Source organism: Phoca vitulina, unplaced genomic scaffold (genome assembly GCF_004348235.1).
Source record: "Phoca vitulina isolate PV1807 unplaced genomic scaffold, GSC_HSeal_1.0 scaffold17, whole genome shotgun sequence".
NCBI classification, from domain to species: domain Eukaryota; kingdom Metazoa; phylum Chordata; class Mammalia; order Carnivora; family Phocidae; genus Phoca; species Phoca vitulina.
Window position 1 is genome coordinate 29065636 of NW_022589720.1, and position 19798 is coordinate 29085433.

At 35.3% G+C, this 19798-nt stretch overlaps 1 protein-coding gene across 1 annotated transcript in view; it reads left to right on the top strand.

Annotated features, from left to right (window-relative positions):
• The window catches only part of WDR70 (WD repeat domain 70), a 353255-nt gene that overhangs the window by 59696 nt on the left and 273761 nt on the right, over nt 1-19798 (top strand). The window contains exon 7 of the mRNA XM_032415162.1: nt 554-687. Within this exon, the coding sequence (XP_032271053.1) occupies nt 554-687 (134 nt within the window). The remainder of the gene's footprint in view (nt 1-553; nt 688-19798) is intronic.

The window sequence follows — 19798 nt, forward strand, 5'->3', positions numbered from 1 at the left end:
CAGATATTTTATGGAAACAATATAAAAGTGGTATTATAATGTAGTTAGTCACTTATAAATTCAGCTTTAAAAATAACTGTTTAAGGTGATTATATTGAGTCATTTAGCCATATACACAAGAAAATAATTTCTACTTTGTCCTACTTCATTAAATAGATTTCTTAACATTCCCTTTGGCATTTTCTCATTTTGGTAATTTTAGATTCATGTGGTCTTCTGTTAGTGGTAGTTAAAATATCAAAAGGTTTTCTCAAAATTGTTTATTGAAAAAGCTGAATTATTTATGAGGTTTGGTAAGTTGGGACTAAGCTGGCAAATACATTAATTACATTAAAATATTTTTTCTTTATTTCAAAAGAAATAACAGTCATAATAACAAGGTCAAATAATAGAGAAGATGCTATCCAGTCACACTTTTTAGAAGTAATAACAGCTGGTGGGCTGTACTTCCAATGCCTATAATATAGGAGATCAGGTTAGAGAAAGGAAATGGAGGTTATTATAGACTGTAAGTAGTTTTCTCCAGTTAATTTTTTTTTTTTTTTTAAACCAGGTTTCTGCTTTGGGTCTGGATCCCTCAGGAGCCCGTTTGGTGACTGGAGGATATGACTATGATGTTAAGTTTTGGGATTTTGCTGGAATGGATGCTTCTTTTAAGGCATTTCGATCCCTTCAGCCCTGTGAATGGTATGTATTGCACAACTTAATACCTTCATATTTGAAGATAGAGCTGTTATCATTTGAATTCTGTCTATAATGCTTTGTACCAAAATACACTAAGTTTATATGACCATATGTTACCTTCATTATTTGAATGAAAGAAAAATGTACCTTAGATTTCTTTCCTTCACTTTCATTAACCTAAATTTTAAAGATGTTTTCAGTCTTTTGTTGTTTTGTAAAAAAATATTTGTATTTAGGGATTATTACCTTGCCTAGTTTATTTCAATACTCTAGTAAATACTGTGTAGTGTTATGTATATGTGTATGACATATGCTAAGCCAATAACCAGGTGCTAGCCAGTGCTGCACTGTGCAGGTGTGGTCAGCTAGCATTATATCAGAAAGGGCTTTACATGTTGCAACCACAGGCCACCCTCTTATTTCTGTTTTTGACCATATCTTTTTATCTTTATCTTTTAGATATCTTTTAGATATTAGATATCAAAAATAGATTTTTATTGGTGAAACTGATATCTTGTTAACTTGCATAATGTATGTTGGAAATGAGGTCTTACTGACTAACTAGATATTCAAGATATGTGAATTAGCTGAACTTTACTTAGACCCAATTTTCTACTCTTGCATGAGTAGGGCTTAAGAATCTAGTTTGCCTTTAACTTGAACTCTTGGGGATGATGGTTTTTGCTAGACCTAGTATCTACCTGTAAACTCTGGATTCTTTCAACTATATGGATAAAGTTCCTATTTCTGGGCTATTGAGTGTTTGCTTTCAGTGAACCTTTCATGAAAGTGGTGGTGGAGTAACTGCAAGGCTAGAGAGCTGGGATTTTTCTTAATCTTGCGGAGCAGGTCATATGAATTGTTTTTGCTTACTTGCTAATAAATGCTTAGATAATAAATGTCTGTATGTGGCTCAGAATTGGGTCTGAGACTTCAGATTTCTCTGGCAGCTACAGTTATCTAGCAAAATAACCTAAAATTTATATCTAAACATGGCTCTGGTCAGTTTTGTACAAATCATACTGACTTGTAAATTTTGAAGTCCTAACTCTTAAACTATCTTTAGTAAAGATCTGAGAATTCCCTAAATGAACATAGCAGATCTCTGATCAATTGGAAAGGAAAAACAAATTTATAAACAGGGTATCTCCAATGATGGCTGTATTTAATAAAGCTCTTATTTAAAATAGTAACTTGGTATCTTGAGTTAGTATGATGACTTTTAAAAAATGTATTTAAAATACGAGGTAATATCTTTTATTCCCGTTTGATAGTCTCTTGATTAAGGATTGTGTTCCCCTTCTACTTTTACAACTGTAAATTCACTTGTTCAGGATTATTCAGTACTCTATTAATGATCAGCTCCGAATAGAATCATGTCTCATGAGTCTCAAGCCAGTGCTCTATTACTAAACTGTGTCATTTGCTACACTGTTGTAATTGAAAATGCAGAAAAACCCAAGAATAAGCTTATTTTCTCTTCCATAATTAAATTGTTGCATCCTATATATAATAGTGAGCTATCAAAGGGTAGATGGGAATAAAGAGAATTCTTGACAATCTGTACAAGATTAATATAAATTCTAGTACTGCAAACAGTATGTGAATGTTACTATTTTAAATCATGAGAACTGTTTAACTTTGCTATCATTTGCCCCTAATGTCCAAGTAATGTGACTCTATTTTTTATGACAATACATATTTTTTTACTTAATGTGTATTTTATATCTATTTATGCATCCATCTGTAATTCATTTTTTACTGTGAAAAATTTCAAACAGAGAGAAAAGTGAAGGGATTACTATAATAGCTGTTTATCCTTTACCTAGATTTAACAGTTACATTTTTCTGTATTTGCTTCATCTCATTTTTGTAATTTTTGAAGTATTTAAAAGTAAAGACATACATAACTTTCACTTTGAAATAATTCAGCATGAATCTTTCAAAAATATAGACATTTCCCTATATAAATATAGCTCCAATTACCCTAACAAAATAATTTAGAATTTCTTAATATTTCTAATAATCATTCCATATTTAAATTTCCCCAGTTTGCTCTCAGAATGTGTTTTAATGTTGGTTTGTCAGACATGGATCCAATCAAGTAATACATATCACATTTATTGTGTACCTCTCTTACATATCTTTTAATCTAGAAGAGGGTCTCCTTCCAAACCATTTTCTTTCCCATGACTTTATTAAACAGACAGGTCAGTTGTGCTTCACAAGGTTTTTCCTCCCTGAATTTTTTAATTGCTTCTTTATGGTATCATTTAACTTATTTCTTTGTCTCCAGTATTTCCTATAGAAGATTCAAAGCCTTGATGATCATCTCTAGTGTATCACATCACATGGCATGTATTTATTGTCTAGTTGCTGACAATGCAACTTGTTGAGACTCACAATTAAGATTGATCCCTGGATTAAATTGGTGACATCTCATTCTTCCATTGTAAAGTTAATATTATATACTTGAGATAGGCAGGAACTTTGTGGGGAGATAGTTGGTGGCATGGAAATACCTAGATCTCATCATTACTTCACTTAATAGGTTTAGCATCCATTGATTATTCATACCTGAATCAGTTCTCTCATTGAGGGTTGTAAGTTGGTGCTTTTCTTGGTTTTCTAAATTCCATTATTTCATCTACATTTATTTGTTGACGTTCTTCTAATAGAACTTTTCCATATTAACTGATATTATTTGGCTACCCTAAAATACAGTTCTACTGTGAAGGCAGGATAAATACTTGGTTATTTCTTTAACTACCCATTTTTATTTCAGGGGTAGGTGGTGATAAATGAGTTGTTGCTGTTATTGGTGGTGGTGTTTTTTTCTTTTTCCTTTTTGAGTGGCAGGATTTATGACTTTAAAATTTTCATGTGTTCCAGTCAGTTGTAGTCATTATTCTTTTTGACGTTTAAATTGTCCCAGATTTGGCCAGGGGAGTCCCTGATTGCTATGTAGTTTTGACATGTACTCATTAGACTTTAAAAGCTTACTTATTTTCTGGCATAACATGATGTAAGCTTCCTGGTATATTCCTTTCCAGGTCCTAGAATCAGCATTTCCCCCATGGAGATCATTTTTTTTTTTTTTTTAAGTGGGAATGGTATTTAGAGACCAAATCTGAATGTTATACCTGCTCATTAATAGTGGGATATCATTCCTTCTTGACCTTTTCAGTGGAAAGAGGTAGAAAATACAGGTGTGTGTGTGTGTGTGTGTGTGTGTGTGTGTGTGTGTATTTAAGTGACAAGATCATATTGATATATCCATTTCAAATTTTAGTAAACTTTAACTTCAGAATATTTTTTAATTTACAGAAAAGCTGCAAAGATCATCCAGAGTTCAGGCATACCCCTAACTCAGTTTCCTCTGTTGTTTATATCTTACATTACCACGGTACATTTATGGAAGTAAACCAACATTGGCACATTACTATGAATCAAACTCCAAACTGTTTTTGCATTTCACTGTTTTTTCCACTAATATGCCTTCGAAGATACGCCTTACATTTAGTCTTCATGTCTGTTTAGTCTTCTCTGGTTGATTATGCCTTCTCAGTCTTTCCTTGTTTTTCCTGACCTTGACAGTCTTGAGGGGTCCTGGTCAGGTATTTTGTAGAATGTTTCTTGATTTGTTTTTTTATGATGTTTTTCCTGGCTAGACTGGGACTCTGGGTCTTGGGGATGAATATCACAGAGGTGAAGTGTCCTTCTTATCACATAGTGGGGGTACATGCTATCATGTTTTTAAGGTTTCTCCACTGTAAAGTTACTTTTTCCTCCCCTTTCCATATGCTGTTCTTTGGAAGTAAGTCAGTAAATGCTGCTTACATTTGGGAAAATGGAAAAATTAAGCTCCACCTCCTGGAGGGGGTAGTGTTTACATAAACTACTTAGAATTCTTCTTTAAGGAAGAATTGTCTCTTCTCCTATTTATTTATTTATTTATTTATTTATTTATTTAACCAGTTATTTCTACCAGTATTGACTACTTGATATTTGTTTTATATCTTGGGTTATAAGCCAATACAATGTTATTTATTATGTTGCTAAGATTATTTCAGCTGTAGTCATTAGGAGCTCTTGCAATTTGGCTCTTGTGATCCTTTCTTTGATATGCCTCCTTTTTTTTTTTTTGAGTACTTTTTACTTTTTGGTACTATTAGATGCTCCAGACTCATCTTGTATTGTCCCTGCCCCAGTCCTAGAATCAGTCATATTTGTTAGGACAATGGTATCTAAAAACAGGATCTAGGTTCTTGGTGTGCTTGTTGTTCCTTCTAGGCCTTCTCAGCTGACAGAGCTGGGAATTAAATGCATGTATACTCCCCTATGTATGTGCTAGATCTATACAATTGTTTCTTTATCCATTTGCATCCATGTTAAGGTAAACAGGGGTTCATACCCATGTCTCTGACTCTAATCTAGAATACACTGGTTCACTCTAGCCTTCCTCCTCCTTGGAAACCTTCACTTTCTAACAGTGAGAACTCTGGCTCCCTCCAATCATTATTTCTGTGTTTGTTTAACCCAAGTATATGTGTGAAACAGTCACAGAATGGTTAAGCTGTATCCTTGCTCCATTTTTTAAAAGATTTTATTTATTTATTTGACAGAGAGAGAGAGAGAGAGCACAAGCCAGGGGAGCGTCAGGCAGAGGGAGAGGGAGAAGCAGACTCTCCGCTGAGCAGGGAACCTGACGCTGGGCTTGGTCCCAGGACCCCAGGATCATGACCTGAGCTGAAGGCAGACGCCTAACTGACTGAGCCACCCAGGCGCCCTCCATTTTTTTTTTTTTAAGGAAAAGTCTCTTTGAAGTTTTTAAATTAAAATTTCACACTGAGAAATTATTGATGAGATTATTGGTAAGATGATTGATTTAGGAACTAAATCCAAAGGTAAGCTCTCCACTCTGTCATCCACTCAGGTAGGACACACAGTGGGAGAGGCAGGGTGGCTGTGGAGAATCGGAATCCTACTAGGCAGAGCTTGAGCCTTTGACCCAAGCCAGCTCTTTAGTTCTGCCCAACCCCTGCACATCTAGCTGGAAGCTGCTGATACCAGGAGAGGCAGGGAGCTGCAAGGCCACTGAGGAACCAGCCACTAAGTTGGGGCGTGGGGAGCTTGTGATGGCAAGGAGGCCTCCACTCCTTAAACTGCTGGGTACTTCTGGGAGCCCCGGCTGTAGAACTCCTTGGAATGGATCCATGGTGGTCCTCTTCTCATTCCAGAAGGCGTGACCTTTGAGAGGAGGCAGCTAGCAGACACCTTGTGAGTGCAAGATCACGTCACTTGGCTTCCAAGTACTTGTCCTGGGACTGGGGGTGAAGGAAGGGGTGCTGGCCCAAAGGGAGGATTCTTTGGCTTGTCCCTGTTGACCCCAACACCTCAGTCAGCCAGCCCATTCTCACATACATTAGTTATATTTATATAGTCATATATATTATAATTATGTACTAAAAAGACAAAAAACCTGCCTGAAGAGAAACTCCTCAAGGACCCACGTGGCTCAGGAAATTTACTATCCCCTCACCCCTCACCTCCCCCAAATTCTTGTATAAAATCATCTAGTGCGATCTTCAGGAAACCCCCACTCGCCCCAGCTCCCCCCACCTTGGCCCTCCTGAGCCATCTGCTGAGCAGGGAGCCTGCTTCTCCCTCTGCCTACAACTCCCCCTGCTTGTGCCCTCTCTCTCTCTCTCTCTCTGACAAATAAATTAAAAAATATAAATAAATAAATAAAAAAAGTAGCCTTCCTTTATTTTCATGTTGATCTGTTAATCCTTTAGATTAAATTGCTCACCCCTATGAGAATCTATAAACATCTGTTACTCAGCTAAATTTTTCCATACCTTTTGTCACTCATCTACATTGTTCCTGTATCACCTGTGAAGAAAACTTAAGGGAGTTTGTTGACTGTCTTGAAGGTATAAAAGCAGAGTGTGCTGTTTTTAGACCATCTATTCACCATGGTGAGTAAGTGGGTGTCAAAGAGGCATTCACACAAAGATCCCCATAGCCATTCAGGATAGGAGGCAGAAGTCCTAAGTTTAGGAGTGAGCATGAGATCAGGTGTTTTGAATTTTGGGCATCTCTGATGAATTTTTTAGTATTTTTGAACTTGCTCTCATTTCCCTGGGACACTAAAAATACTTTGAGGTCAAATGTTTTCTTGACCTACCAGCATAAAAATGAGATTTTTCAAAATGCTTTTCTTCTGTTGTTATTCAGCTTCTTTTTGATGCAGCTTCCGTTTTGGTATTTTGAAGTATGTTTAATAATTTGTTTCGGACTTTTGCCCAGCCAGCATCCATATTAGATTTGTGAATCTCTAGTTTCTAAAGTCTTTCTTTGTCCCATTTAGTGAAAATCATCAGTACTGCATTTTCTCTAATCCGGTCTGCTAGTCACCTTTTGTTTTGTTTCTTCACAGATTCTCAAAAATTATATATGTATGTTCATGAGTTTGAATCCTTGGGCTCACAGATCCTTCGGATGTATCCTTTATGCAAAAAAATGTGGATGGAGTAAAATTTTTCATAAAATATTAAGAAGCTTTGGATCACTTAGGTAGCCCCAAGTTAAGAATTCCTTATCATCTGCCCATTTAAAAATGGCTACTCTCTATTCTCTTATTTTAAAAACATTTTAATTAATTAATATATTAAGTTATGTTCTCATACAGAAATTAAAACATTACAGTTAAACCTAAATTTCTTCCTTGATCATCTCTTAAAAATCTCTTTGCTAGGTATTCTTACTGTTTTCATGATGGTGTATATATTCTTTAAGTTTTTTTTATGCCACCATCGACAAATATACATACCCATCAAAAGAGTGTATACTATATTTGTTTTCATAAATGATATCAGATGGTTGTCATTCCATAATTTGTTTTTGTTTTCCACTTCACAATTTGGAGATTTTTAATATCACTACATGTTCTATATTCTTTCCAAGTGTTGTATAGCATATTGTGTATAACTTACCGTAGTTCAGAACCATCTGAAGGGCTTGTTAAAATGTTAAATGCTGAAGGGAAAAAAAAAAATAGAGAGAGGAACAAATCAAGAAACAGACTCTTCACTATAGAGAACAAACTGATGGTAACAGAGGAGAGGTGGGTGGGGACATGGATTAAATAAGTGATAGAGATTAAGGATGAGCACAGAGTGATGCATGGAAGTGTTGAATCACTATATTGCATACCTGAAACTATTATAACACTCTATGTTAACTGGAATTAAAATACAAACTTAAAAAAATGTTAAATGCTGGACCTTACCTTTAGAATTTCTAATTCTTTAGAGTTGGTGTGGCCTGGGAATAACTGAAATTTGAGCCATGCTGTTGGGGCCTGGTATTATTTTTCTAAACTATGGTAACTGAAATTCATGCATCAGAACCATGCAAAGCAAGGATTGCCTGTATCTTTTTTTTTTTAAATTCCAGTGTAGTTAACCTACAATGTTACGTTAGTCTGGTGTGTGTGTGCTTTATCCATTCATCTGTCAGTGGACACTTGGGCTGATTCTATAGTTTGGCTATTGTAAATAATGCTGCTGATTGCCTGTATTTTCAAAAAGCACTTATTATTGAACTATAGTTGACATAAAACGTTATATTAGTTTCAGGTGTACAACATAGTGATTTGACAATTCTTTACATTACTCAGTGCTCATCATGATAAGTGTAGTCACCATGTGTCATTGTACAATATTATTGCAATATTATTGACTACATTTCCAATACTGTACTTTTCATTTCCATAACTTAATTTATTTTATAACTGGATATCTTAATCTTCTTTGCCTATTTCTCATACCGCCCCCCCCCCACCTCCTTTCTAGCAACCATGAGTTCTCTGTATAAGAGTCTGTTGGTTTTGTGTTTTAGGTTCCACATATCAGTGAAATCATACAGTATTTGTCTTTGACTTACTTCATTTAGTAGAATACCCTCTACATCCATTCCCATTATTGCAAATAACATGATTTCATTTTTTTAAATGACTGAATAATATTCCATTGTGTGTGTGTGTGTGTATATGTGTATGTGTGTGTATAAAAGATATATATCTTTTTTTTAAGATTTATTTGAGAGAGAGGGAGAGAGAGCAGGGAGGGGCAGAAGGAAAGAATCTCAAGCAGACTCTCCGCTGAGCACAGAGCCCAACACAGGGGTCTATATCAAGACCCCCTCAAGATTTTTATCACATGATATGGTTTCAATAGTTTGTTAATCATTTGTCTTAAATGTTCAACCTTTTCATGTGGATGAATTCTATTTTTCATTAGGTGTTTCTTTAAAATTATTATTCTTACTTGATTTGTAAATGCTTAATTTCCATTTCATAATTGAAGACAAGGTTGTTTTTGATCATGCATTAGAGATCATCTTCCCAAAGCCAATTTGTGAATGGGCACATAGCAGAACTGCTCTACATACTTGAGTAACTTCTGACACTGCACATTACAGAGTTCTCAGATTGGGTTTTATGGGCATACTTTTAGGGGCTCATGAATTTCTTTCATTAGTTAGAAAGTTTTGTTTTTTCATTTTGATAATCTTTGGCCCATCCCTAATGCCCGTATTTGTTTACCTATATGTTTAAAGTCATTTGGGCCGAAGTGCTCTTTTCATGTACAGTTGCCAGGGCCTAGTGAGAAAGGAGCAGAGACACGCATCATACATAAATGTGTTGGCACCAAGTGAAGGTTTGTTTTGTCATGAAGTGATGTATGAATAAATTTTTCACAGTAGTTATAAAAGAGACAATTGGGGGGGGGGAATTGAGTCATCACTGGAACACAGTAAAATAGGCATGTGCTATATAGCAGGCAGTAAGTATTCATTAACTGGCTGATGGGAAGGTAGGTGAGAGGACTTAGGTAGGTGGACGTAATTAATTTGTTACACAATAAAGAAGTTGTTTCATTCTGTATGATACTCTTTCAGCAAACATCTCAAAATTAATTTGAATTCTATTGGATCTTTTGTTTTAGTATTTACTTAAAAAATCACTTTATTGAGGTACCGTCTACATAACATAAAATTCATTCATTATAAGTGTGCAATTCAATAATTGTTAGTAAACTTACAGAATTGTGCAACCAGTACCACAGTCTGATTTCCATCACTCTAAAATCAAATCTCATTCCCATTGTGGTCACTCTTCATTTCCACCTCCAGCCTTAGGCAGCTGCTAATCTTTCTTTCTCAGTTTGCTTTTTCTGGACATTTCATATACATGGAATCATACAGAATGTGGTCTCTTGTATCTGGCCTCTTATCATAATGTTTTTGAGGTTCATCTATATTGTAGGACACATCTGTACTTTGTTCCTTTTTATGATCAAATAGTATTGCATTTTGTATTTATGTATGAATGTATATATGGCATATTTTGTTTGTCCATTCACCAGTTGGTGGACACATTTGGGTTATTTTCACATTTTGGCTATTATGAATAATGCTGCTATGAACATTTGTGTACAAGTCTTGGGATGTTTCCATCTATCTTTCTTAGGTTGATACTACCTAGATTGGGAATTGCTAGGTCATATGGTAAATTTATGTTTAATATATTAGTAACCTGACAAACTGTTTTCCAGAGTGACCGCACCATTTTATATTTGTACTGGCAGTATATAAGGGTTACAGTGTCTTTACATTTTCACCATCATATGGTACTATCTTTTCCATGATAGTCATTTCTGTGGGTGTGGAGTGGTTAATGTTTACTTTTAAATTCATAGTTTTATAAGAGTTGTAAGGATAAGGACCCTTGTCACCTGTTTATATGCAGTTAAGTAATATAATAATAATAATTTGTCATCACAAAATGATCTCTAAGCTGTTCTCCCATCAAAAGGCAGGTGTTACTACTCACATTTGAAAAATACTGACCTAAGGCATTGAGAAAAGGATCAATTGTGGAACAATCCTCAAAATATGTAGAGTTAAAAAAGCACAGTATAGAAGAGTATATAGTTGTTTTTTTTAGAGAATAGTATATAGCTTTTTTTTTTTAAAGCTTGGAGAAAACAATATGTACTATTTGCTTATATATGCATAAAATGTTTCTGGAAAGGTAGAGAAGAAACCAATAACACTAGTTGTTTATAGGGAAAAGAACTGGTTATCTGGGAGACCAAGATGGGAAGAAAACATGTTGTTACTTGTCCCTTTTATATCTTTTGAGTTTTAACTATGTGTATATTCTACTTATTTAATGCAGGAATAAATGTTTTCTTTTGTTAAAGAACAAAGAAGATATGATCTGTTTGCATAATAGTTTATTGAGTCTGGCTGAGTTCTTCATATCAGTTAATTCTCATAACTGCCATGTGTCATAGATACATTTATTATCCCTGTCTTATGGATGTGGAAATGGAGGCTTAGAGAGATTAATTAATTAGCCTAAGGTCACACAAAGTGATAGACCAGGGATTTGAATACAGGCATTCTAACTGTAGAGCATGTACCATTAATCATTATGTTATACAAAAGCACAGAGGGATGGAAACCATTTAGAATAAGTGCTATTAGAAACAGTCGAGGGTGTGTGTTTGCTTAATTCCTTTATTTGTAAGCCTTACATATCTCAATACTTTATTCACTGCCCATGCCATGTAACTGAATTAATAATGTTTTGGCTTTTAGGGAAAGTTGTTGTTACTTTACAGCTGATATTTGTGCATCATAATAGTTTATTCATTTCACATAATTGCATGATAAGATTAGTGATTTGTTTAGGCATTTGTGCTTTCTCTCTGTGTGTTATCAGTTAGTTCTGAAAAAGAAAGTGAAGGTGGACAGAGAGTCCCCTTGCAAACTGAGACCCATGACTTGTATGAGTTGATGTGTATGGAAGCAGAGTTACATATATTTCAGTAATCATGTCGTTGTGTCTCTTTTCACTTGATCTAGTTCATTAATTCAGGTTAATGACAACATATATTTGAACTTTTTATATTTATTAGTAAATTGGTAAACTTGCTTTATAACTTACCTTATTAATATGTTAATATGTTATATATTAACTACTAGATTTTGCAAATTTTGCCATGTATGACTTTTCCCTCCGTAGATATTACCGATCAGTGGCATCATTAATTAGGCTGTATGCAAGGTAGAATACCACATCCATCTAGCCTCCTTCAGCCTTGCATATAACAAGCTTTTATTTGTTTGTAACTAATCTTGAATATCACCAGTAAGAAGGAAAAAGTTGGAAAGTAAGATGCCTTCAGTTGTAATATTAGGTTGCTAAAATCACAAGTTATTCTCATGTATGTTGGGATAGTCCGAGGCATTGATAAAACTTCTTGTGGTTTACTAACTGGAGAGGAGGTTGTTTACTTGGTCTATATGAAGGTCAAATGAGACCATGTGCATCAACAGAAAGCTTTAATAGGAGGTGAAATGGTATGTGGGAAAAAGCACAGTTAATATTCTTTGATAAACAGTATGTATCAATATATTTTCCCTTTCTCTTTGATATTTGCTTTGTAAAATTATATAAGCTTAAGCATTTTTTTAAACTTAATTTCCTGGGTTTCTACTGCCTTCTGTAACTGTTGTCAAGTTACATAATTTGTGAATTTTATCTTGCTAACTAAACATCAGCGAACTCTTGTACTGTGTCTCAGCTTAAATGTCAGCTCCTCAGAGCCCTTTCCTAAGCATCCCATCACAAAGTAGCTTCTCTCCATTGCCATTACTCTGTTCATTGCTCTGATTTATTTCCTTTATAGTATTTACCACCATCAGACACAATCTGTTTTTCACATTTGTTTACTTGTGTTCCAGTACCTGGAATACTGCCAGGCAGATAGTGGGAATTTATTCTTTGTTAAATATGTTGTAAATAATAGAATATTCTCATATTTTTCTTAAAAAGGTTCTTGTTGTAGGGGCGCCTGGGTGGCACAGAAGGTTAAGTGTCCGACTCTTGGTTTCCACTCAGATTGTGATCTCAGGGTTGTGAGATTGAGCTCCGAGTCAGGCAGGTTCTGCACTCAGCGTGGAGTCGGCTTGAGGTTTTCTCTCCCTCTCCCTCTGCCCCTCCTGCTTGTGCTCTCTCTCTCAAATAAGTAAATCTTTTTAAAAAAGTTTCTTGTTGTATAGAGTAGAAGACCATTTTTCACCAAGTGTACCTGTCTTTTCAAAAAGAAAGGAAGCATACAGATTTCTTTTCCTGGAAGACCTAAACTCTTTGACTTAAACCCTATCAGTTAAGGGCAAATAGGAACAGGCAGCTTTTGAAATCTATGGCTCTGCACTGTTGGTGATGCTGAGTCTTCAGGCTGATCTGTTTAGTTCTTTTAAAAAACAAAAAACAGGGCATGTATTCTTAAGATAACTGGTTAATGAGTTTTATTGCATCTTATGATTTCTATTCATTTTGTATTAAAATTGATTGCCCCTGAGGTATGATTTCTACTTTTGGAAATGTCGTTTGCATTTCTTAGTATATATTTGTTATTTCATTCATTTGGTTAAACAAAGAAAAATAATACTTTCCTCTAGTATTTTCCCTTCCTAGGTTAACCCTAGATTCAGAAATTTAAAAATGTCTTTTACTAGAAATTAGAATGGATGAACCAATGCTGTAGCCATTGGGCATTATACACCATCTTCTCTGCTAATTCAGCTGAGCTTATGTCATAACTGTCAGTTATAGTGGGATGGGGGAAACTTCATTACTTTCCTAGGCTTCCATTGGAGTATCCCCCCCCCCCCGTTCTTTTCCATAGCAGACCGATTTATGTAAGATTCAATTTTACAATTAAATATTACCATAGAGTCAATGTGTGTGATGGGTAAGAGTGTGGATTCTGAGTCATGTAAGTCTGAATTCGAATTGTCTTGGCCTGTTCATTTGCTGTGTGAATAGGCAAGTTATTTTATCACTTCAACTGTTGGTTTCCTAGCCTGTAAAATAGATTTAACAATACCCATTTCTTTGGGTTGTGATAATGATTATATGAAATAATGTATGCAGCACAGTGCGTGGCACTTGGTCAAGCAGCACTCAGTGATATTAGTTCTTATTATCTTAGTCATTTAATGTGAGAGTACAGAGTCTCACAGGTTGATATCTCTCATACCTTTCAAGTATTATTTCCCATTACTAAGTTTTTGTTAGTAACATAAAATTGGATTGTACTTCTACCTTTGGACAGTTGTTTAGGCTGTTCTCTCTGATGATCTCCTTTAAGAGTACTGTCTATCCAGCTTTGTTTCTCTGTTACCTCTTCTCCATTTACCTTTTCTTTTTTCTGACTCTGTTCTTTCTCTCTTTCTCTCTTTCTCTCTCTTTTCCCCCCCTCCAATCTGTGAAAATCCCTTAAACTAAACTACTTCACTAATTTCTTACTATAATTCAGTTCCTCATTGGTTTTAATGAACTTTTATTTTTTTATTTTTTAGAAGAGTCATATTTATTTCATTTGACTTATATCTTACCTATATATATATTTGTATTTTTTAAAAAATTTAAATTCAATTAACATATAATCTATTATTTGTTTCAGGGGTACAGGTCTTTAATTCATTAGTCTTATATAATACCCGGTGCTCATTACAACACATACCCTCCCCAGCGTCCATCACCCAGTTATCCCATCCCCCTACCCCCCTCCCCTCCAGCAACCCTGAGTTTGTTTCCTAAGATTAAGAGTCTCTTATACGGTTTGTCTCCCTCTCTGGTTTTGTCTTGTTTCATTTTTTTCCTATCTTCCCCTATGATCCTCTGCCTTGTTTCTTAAATTCCACGTATCAGTGAGATCATATGATAATTGTCTTTCTGTGATTGACTTATTTCGCTTAGCATAATACCCTCTAGTTCCATCCACATCGTTGCAAATGGCAAGATTTCATTTTTTGATGGCTGCGTAATATTCCATTCCATTCCACCACATCAACCCAATGAACATTGGGGTGCAGGTGCCCCTTTGATGACTACATTTGTATCTTTGGGGTAAATACCCAGTAGTGCAATTGCTGGGTCGTAGGGTAGCTCTATTTTCAACTTTTTGAGGAACCTCCATACTGTTTTCCATAGTGGCTGTACCTTAATGAACTTTTAAAAGTCATATTTACTCAGGCATAATTTATATACAGTAAAATATATTCCTTTCAAGTGTGCAGTTCCAGGAGTTCTGAGAAATGCATACAGTCATATTACCAGCACCACAGTCAAGATAAAGAACATTTCATTATCCCCTAAAGTTCCCTCCAGTCACTTTGTGCTCAGTCCCTTCTCCTGACACCCAGGCAACCATTGATCTGATTTTGTTGTTGCCTCTCTCAGTAGGTTTTCTCCTTTTCATTGCTGTGTAGTATTCCTCATATGAATACACTATAGATTGTTTCTCTGTTCACCAGTTAGACATTTGGGTTGCTTCCAGTTTTTAGATATTTGAATGAAACTGCTGTAAATATTTCTGTACAGGTCTTTTTGTAGATAAATGTTTTAATTTCCTTGGGCAAATAGAGTAAATTTGGAGTGAATTGTTGGCTCGTATGCTATGTGTATGTTAACTTTATGAGAAATTGCCAAACTTTTCAAAAGTGCCTATACCATTTTGCTTTCTAAGCAGCATTGTATGAATTTTAGTTAATTTACATCCTTAGGTACACTTGGTGGTATCAGTATTTAAAATTTAGCCATTGTTTTGGGTATGTAGTGATACGTAAATGGTTTTAATTTGAATTTCCATAATTAGTGTGATGTTGAGCATCTTTTTATGTCTTTCATTATGTATGTCTTCTTTAGGGAGCTGTCCAAATCTTTTGTCCATTTGAAAAATTGAGTTGTTCTTCTCAGGTTGGTTGATAAAGTTCTTTATAAGATTTGTGTATCTTAAATATTTCCTCTAAGTCTGCAGCTTTTCCTTTTCCTAAGTGTCTTTTGAAAAGCAGCCTTAATGTATTTTTGCATATTGTTTTCTGTCCTTGCCTGTTTTTTGCTCAAAGCCGTATTTTCTTGAATGTTTTTAGATAGAAAGAAATATTTTTTAATGTTTATTAAATAAAAAGCACTTTCCAAAAAATTCCCTTTTTGTTTATTTTTTAAACTTTAGAAAAGTATTTATTTGAGAGAGAGAGGGAGAGTAGAGAGGGAGAGTGAGAGGGAAAAGCAGACTCCCTGCTGAGCAGAGAGCCCGATGTGGGACTTGATCCCGGGACCCTGAGATCATGACCTGAGCTTAAGGCAGACCCTTAATCGACTGAGCCACCTAGGTGCCCCCTTTTTGTAATATATAACTTACATATTTACATTTTTCAATTACTAGAGAAAGTTTAGGAGGTTATATCTTGCAAATGGAAATGTACTCTGTGGGGGAAAATAAGAACTTTCACTTTATACTTTTACATGGCATGGCAAAACAGTATAATTGCTCTTATAATTAAAAGGATATTTTATACTTAGGAAAACAAAAGACATCGTAAAGAAAATTAAAAGACAAATTATCAACTCAAAAATAAGTTGGAATACATATTGAAAGTAATGGGCTGCTATCCATAATACATAGTTTTTGCAAATCAATAAGGAAAGGGATATTTGAAAATTAAAACTGGTCAAAGGAAATGAATTAACAGATAACAGCAGAAGAAATATAACTGGCCAATAAACGTGAAAATGGATACTCAACTTTATTAACAGTAAAGGAAGGAAAAATTAGGATGCCAATGAGGTACTACTTGTCACTTAGACTGACAAAGGAGAAAGAGATCCATGCTATCCAATGTTGGGAGAAGGCAAAGATGGGATAACATTTACTAAACTTTTTTTCCACAGAACAGTTTGGTAATATCTATCAAGATGTAAAGTGTGAATTCTGATGCAAGATTTGGAGAAAAAAGTACTTTCATGTATTGTACCTATACTCCGTAGGTACCGTGCTCCTTACTTCTCCTGCCTCTACAGTTTCTTTTACAATCCCTCCCTTAGGGTTCATCTCAGGCTTAAAACTCACTTAGAATTCTGCATCAGTCTCTTTACTGTTTTGCCCACTATTCATGCTAAATCCCTGTGATGCCTTCCTGATACATTTTGATTAAAACCCAAATGCCATGGTTTATAATGTTCCTTGTGATCTGGCCATTGCTTATTTCTTCCCTTGCTCTAGCAGGATGGCTGAGAGATTTTTACACAGTATATACTTTGTTTTCTGCTTAGAATGCTCTTCCCTACTCCCTGGTACCTGCTCCCCCTTTACAAACAGGTAGCTCCTTATGCTTAGGTCTTCACCTAAACATTGCTTTTCCAGAGAGGCTTTCTAATAAAGTAGGTCCCTCTCATATGTGTTCCCTCAGCACCTTTTATTCATTGTGAAATCCTGAGCCCCTGTTGTTCTGCTACTAGAATTAAGACTTGAGTTATTTTTAGCATCAACATTATCATAAAGGAAACTGTTGGGAATACTCAGAACAAAGCCTTAGCTCTTTCAAGTCATTCTCATTGGTTGGCTGTTTTTGATCATATTTCTCTAATCCTCAGAAGACATGAAAACATACTGTTTAGGTATTTTCATTCCTTGCCTTTTGGATTGACTATCCTATTTTAACATGGAACTTTACTGCAAAATCATATAATGTCATGAAGCTATTAATCTATACTTGATTGATAGAGTAATTTTATCACATTTCTAAATAAGAATATGCATTTTAATGGAAGGGAAGAGTTATAGATTAGCTTTAGTAAAATTATGTATATATAGTCCTGAAAAGAATTTTCTCTGGCTTTAATTTTGTTTGACAGATACAGTATTTTGTCAAGTTACTACTAGCTTACTAACCTTTGGTATGTTTAAGCTGGTAAGTGACATATTCTTAATATTTTGCACTGGAAATCTATTCTTAAATTTAAAGCTAAAATACTGAAGTAGCTGAAGATTTATTTTGGCATGGAATAAATTACTATTTTCTGATATTCTCATACAGAAAACTTTGATGGCTCTGCTTCAGGTCTCTTGCTTTCTTGCCCTGTTCCCAGCCCTGGATAATATATATTGCATACCTGGAAAATGGCATGCAAATCTGAAACTATATTTTCTGTAATTATTATCATCCTTTTTTTCTAAAAATGTAGTAGTCACATTTGACATAGGACTTGAGTTTTTTGAGTTGGTGCAGAAAATAAAAAATGTAAGGATGTTTCTCATGAGTATTTTGGTTAATAGGTAATTAAAAAATATGATAAACTTATACTAACTTGACTTGTAATAAATTTGAAATACTCAGCGTATTCAATTCGAGTATATTCATTATAGTTGGCTGCCAAGATTTTATACCTGTCAAATCTTAAAGAGACCTCAGAAATAAAGAAGTAACAATAATAGCAACTACTCATTTCATGTACTGTATTAGGTGTCTTTATGTATATTATTTTTACTCCTCATCCCGATCCTGTAAGTGTTATTTCTCCAGGTTCTTTCAGTGCAAGAAACCAGGACTCAGCAAAGTTATAGTTAGTACCTGAACTCTGTCTCAGGAGCACCTCTGCATGGTGCTGCCCACTAGTTGCATCAATTAATTTTCCAAAAGATGGGGGAGGCTGAACCGAGTGAAGCTGAAGGGCCTGTTCACCCTCACACAGCCACTTAACAGCAGAGTGAGGACTTGGATCCCTGGCCTCCTGACTCACATTCCAGTGCACTTTTCACTACATCAGGACACGTTGGCTCCTGAGCCCCAAGTGACAGCCCCAAACAGCTGTGTTGATCTGTCTTGCATGTCCCAGCTTGTTTTGCTAGCTGAGCAAAAACTACTTAAAAGGATCCTCAATCTTCACCTTCCCATTCCCCTTCACTTACACTCATATACTCCCACTTGCCCCATGAATAACTTCACAGAAAGAATTGTGCAATGTCACTAAGCCTTCCTCTGGTGTCAGAGTTACTCCCTGAGAGAACATTCACTTCCTCATGACTCCAGTTTACTGTCAGATTGGCTTTCCCTCTTTTCTCTTTGATCGGAATCTTAGTTGTTTAGGCAGGAATTTGAGGAGCAGATGTTATACCCCTTGAAGAAGCCCTTTAATTCTCCTTAGTACTGTGTCTAATGACTCCTTAATCCTGTCCTTTTAACTCTGTGGCTAGCAGAATTAAGAGCGAAGTAGGACAGGAATGATGAGCTTGATGCTTAACTTTTCATTTTAATGTTGACAAAGAGAGCACATGAAAAACAGTGATAGAGGGAAAACATCAACTTTGCCTGTAATAGCTAAAGTAAGGTGAATATTAGTGTGGGATTGTTGAGATTTTGTATTTCCCTCCAAATATAAATAGAGCAATTTCATAGAGCACATAACCAGAGAAATGGAGCCACTGACTGTTTTTACTACCTTTTCTTCTTAAATTTTGCTATTCTTTAGATAATTATTTCCAAAGAGAAATAAAAATGATTGACCAGAGAAAACAAAGTGATCTCCTACAGTACTAGATCTTTTTTTTTTTTTTTAAAGATTTTATTTATTTATTTTGACAGAGAGAGACACAGCAAGAGAGGGAACACAAGCAGGGGGAGTGGGAGAGGGAGAAGCAGGCTTCCCACTGAGCAGGGAACCCAATGCAGGGCTCGATCCCAGGACCTTGGGATCATGACCTGAGCTGAAGGCAGCGGCTTAACCGACTGAGCCACCCAGGCACCCTCATAAGTACTAGATCTTTTATGGTTAGTGAAGAAAATCGACTTCTGCAAAATGAGAGTTCTCTTAACAAAGATATACCCTGTGAACTACTTTGCTTTAGCAGTCTGAACTATCTAATTATAAAAAATCTGATCTGCTTGTTTATATATATATACATATATATATAAATTTGTTTGTCTATATGTGTATATATATATATATATCTATATATACATTTGCGTGTGAATGTGTATATAAACAAATTGGATTAAACTGCCAATACTTTTCTCAGTTTCTAATTAATCACTTGAAATTTAGTATATCAAGCAGGGTCTAATAAGTAGAGAGCAAGCACACAGCAATTTGAAAAGGGGGAAGTTTATTATAAAGAGTTACTAACAGGATTGGAGAAATGAGGTATTGGCTAATAAAAAGTAAAGAGTACTCTGAAGAATACAGGAA